Source organism: Crocuta crocuta, unplaced genomic scaffold (assembly GCF_008692635.1).
Source record: "Crocuta crocuta isolate KB4526 unplaced genomic scaffold, BGI_CrCroc_1.0 scaffold299, whole genome shotgun sequence".
NCBI classification, from domain to species: domain Eukaryota; kingdom Metazoa; phylum Chordata; class Mammalia; order Carnivora; family Hyaenidae; genus Crocuta; species Crocuta crocuta.
Window position 1 is genome coordinate 2,527,089 of NW_027532747.1, and position 3,474 is coordinate 2,530,562.

The 3,474-nt window shown below is 61.5% G+C and overlaps 1 protein-coding gene across 1 annotated transcript in view; it reads right to left on the bottom strand.

Moving 5' to 3' along the window:
- The window catches only part of SLC25A47 (solute carrier family 25 member 47), a 14,246-nt gene extending 13,827 nt beyond the window's left edge, over nt 1-419 (bottom strand). The window contains exon 1 of the mRNA XM_077780897.1: nt 217-419. Within this exon, the coding sequence (XP_077637023.1) occupies nt 217-244 (28 nt within the window). The 5' untranslated portion in view covers nt 245-419. The remainder of the gene's footprint in view (nt 1-216) is intronic.
- Nucleotides 420-3,474: the final 3,055 nt, after the last annotated feature.

Consider the following 3,474-nt stretch of genomic DNA (forward strand, 5'->3'; position numbering starts at 1 on the left):
AGTGTCCCCCCACCCCCAGACTGCCTGTCTGCCGCCTCCCAGGCTGAGAGAGCCAGGCCAGAGCAGGCTCATGTCCCCGCGCCTCCTCCCGGAACCCACCTGCGGCCCACGCCAGGTCCTGACCCCTTCCGGGGGCCCCTCAAGCCCCACTGCGGTGGGAAGGCTGCTCTCGGGCCCCCGCGGCCCCCACCTGATACCCCCATCCCTGTCCGTTACCTCCAACGGCTCCAGCAACAAAATCCATGGACGGCGCGGTGGCGTGGGGGGAAGGCCCTGGGGGACAGCAGCCGCGCCACCACCTGGGTGGCCTCAACAGCAACGAGCCAGCTCCTCGCAGACCTTAAATCCCTGCGGTCGGGGGCGGGACAGGAGACAGGAGCCCGCTGACCACTGGCCCCGAAGGCAGAGGCCATGAGGGTCAATGCCCATACCCAGGCACCGGGGAGCTGGACGTTCTCCCTCCCCCTCCACCCCCCCACCGTCCCGGAAGGACCCTTGTCCCAGTGCCCTCAGGACCCAGGTGGCAGGGAAATATGTGAGAGGCCACAGGAGGCAGCCTCACTGTCCACACTGCCTGCGCGGCTGGGCCCCGGGCCACCTCCAGCCCCCCCAGGGAGGTCCGGAGATGCGGCTGTGCCGAGCCTGGAGGCCTCAGGCCCCCCAGCCCCCTGGGGTTGCTCCTGCCCGGGACGTTCAACACGGGGCTGAGGCTGAGCCGAGGCTCATAGGACCCGGTCCCCATCCTCCGGAGCTCCAGCTGGCAGGGGGGAGTGGAGGCGAGCACAGGCAGGCTGCAGGGCTGCCCCTGCCCAGGAGCAAACGCGAGTCACCGCCCTTCTCACTGCCCGGGGCCGCAGCGTCCCTGCGCGCCCGCATCTGCNAGCGCCCGGCACTGACTGACCCAGCCCTGCTGCCCGGCCTCTAACTAAGCCAGGGCGATCCTGAAGGGGCAGCCGCTACAAGAGGTCGCTTGTCCCCCCCGAGCAGTGTACCCCACTTTACAGTTTACTCCTCCTCCACCGGCTCACAGGGTCCTCATCACAGCCCCGGAGGGAAGCAAGGATGATGGTCTCCATTGTACAGATGGAGCCATCAAGGCCCAGAGGGGGATTTGTCCAAGGCCAGGCAAGTGGCAGGGCTGGATGTGATGGAACATTCTAGAACAACCAGCACCTCTCTGCCACCGAGGGCCACGCCCTGAAGCCCACGAGCTCTGCCCCCATGGCTGCCACCCCGTGAACCTTCCCAGGGGCTCAGTGTGTTCTCCCATGTGAGCGACACGGCAGCGGTTTGAGGTGGCCACGCACTTTACCAGGGTCACACAGTGTGAGTGTCCCGCTGACCAGAAAGCTGGCAGGATCCTAGTAGAGGGGCAGGTGTTGACGTCACACGGTTTGGGCCTCAGGCCAGGAACTGTGTGTTTACCTGTTTTCCTGTCTTCTGATGGGCAGATGCAGACCGGCCTTGGACAGACTGTGTGTGACAGGGCCGGGGGGGTGGGGAGGGCACACAGCTACGTCCCTGCCTGCCCAGCCACTGCAGGGTGAAGGGGGGACGAGTTGGTGTGGCAGATGCCCAGGCAGAGGGCAAAGGGCAGGATGCAGCCCGCCCAAGGTCAATCCTGACACCTGCCCTGGCCTTTCAAAAAAATTTTTTAATGTTTATTTATTTTTGAAAGAGAGAGAGACAGAGTGTGAGCAGGGGAGGGGAAGAGAGAGAGGGAGACACAGAGTCCGAAACAGGCTCCAGGCTCTGAGCTGTCAGCAGAGCCCGACGCGGGGCTCGAACCCACGAACCGCGAGATCATGACCTGAGCGGGAGTCGGACGCCCAACTGACTGAGCCCCCCAGGTTCCCCTCATCCTGGCCATTAGAGAGACACACCTCAGCATCTGCTTAGGGGCCAGACTGTTTGCATTCAAATCCCACCTCTGAGGGACACACAGACAAAAGTCCCCACCCTGTGGCTCTTCCGTTCTAAGCAGAGGGGAACAGACAACCCAGAGATGAGGAAACTGCCAAACAGTGGGGAGTGCCAAGGACAGAGGCAGTGTAGGGAGGGGACAAGGTGGGGGATGGGGGGCATGGGAAAGGGCAGCTCAAGATGCCTGGGTGGCTCAGTCAGTTAAGCGTCCGACTTCGGCTCAGGTCATGATCTCACGGTTCATGGGTTCGAGCNCCAAGTTTCACCTGCCCTTTGTCTCTGGAGCAAACATGCCCAAACTTTACCCTCTCCACAGCAGGAACAGACAACATGCCACCTCGCGGTTCAGGCTGCTTTGGTACAGGTCTAAAGGTTCCCCACCCAGCTGCGAGCTTCTAGCAGGCAGGGCTGGGCCAGGTTTGTCCCTGAGTCTACAGCTCCCAGCAGAGGACAGGCACCCTGGGGAGGCCGGGTGAATAAGCACATGAGGGAACAAGTCAGTGGATGGATGGGTGACTGGGTAGATGGATGGATAGATGGAAGTACAGTGGGCAGATCAAAGGATGGATGGATGGATGGATGGGTGGATGGATGGCTTCATTGAGGGGGGGGGTGGATAAATAGGTGGGTGGATGGATGGACAGACAGACAGATGGACTGAAGAATGGACAGCAGGAAGGACAGATGGGCAGATGGAAAGATGAATCGATGGGGTGGAAGGGTGAGAGGTGTGTGAATTGACAGTCGAAAACTACAGATGAATGAACCCCCGGAGTCACATGAGCTTGAGCTAACACAGGAGGTGGCAGAGAGGCCAGCGGGTGGCTGGGTAGGGCAGAGGTCTTGGCTGGGGAGAGCCCTACACGGTCTGAGGGAGAGCTCAGGCTGGGCACCCACAGCCTGGGTTTGATGCCAGGCTCTGCCTCTCCCAGATGTGTGACCATGGGTCAGTAGTGTAGCTCTGGGTGTGGCCTGGATAGCAGAAGGCACAGCCCATGGGGCCCCTTGGGGCCATTCACGTGAATGGGCAGGCAGGGCTATTATCAGCACCAAGCCGGGCTCCAGGCCTCCTCTGGCAACAGCAGCCCCACTGAGTGCGGCCCTGCTCGGCCGGTCTTCTAGAAGGAGACAGACATCGCACAAAAACCCAAGCCTGAGCTGCCGCTAAGGGTTCTGGGAAAGGGACTGGCGCTGGCCCCAGTGGGCACAGGGGCTTTCCGGCCCAGGGGCTTGTCACATTCCGAAATGTACCGTCACATTTTATAAGAAAAGGAATAACCATAAGTTATTAGGGAAAAAAACCCTGCAGACCAAAGAGAGGCACAAAGGGAAAGCCCCGCCTGGAGGTACGAACAAACACCATCTTTTCTACTATCATTTTGTGATTTGCTTCCGTCCCTTATCAACGTGCCTGGGACGGCTTGTCACCAAGGCTCCTGCAAAGTCCCTTCCTGTGCACGTCCACGGGTGCACGCGGTGTGGCCGAGGGGTACGGTGGGGGGAGGGGCAGGAGGCCGAGCCAGGCCGCCCAGGCTTGGCCCTCGCCCTGCC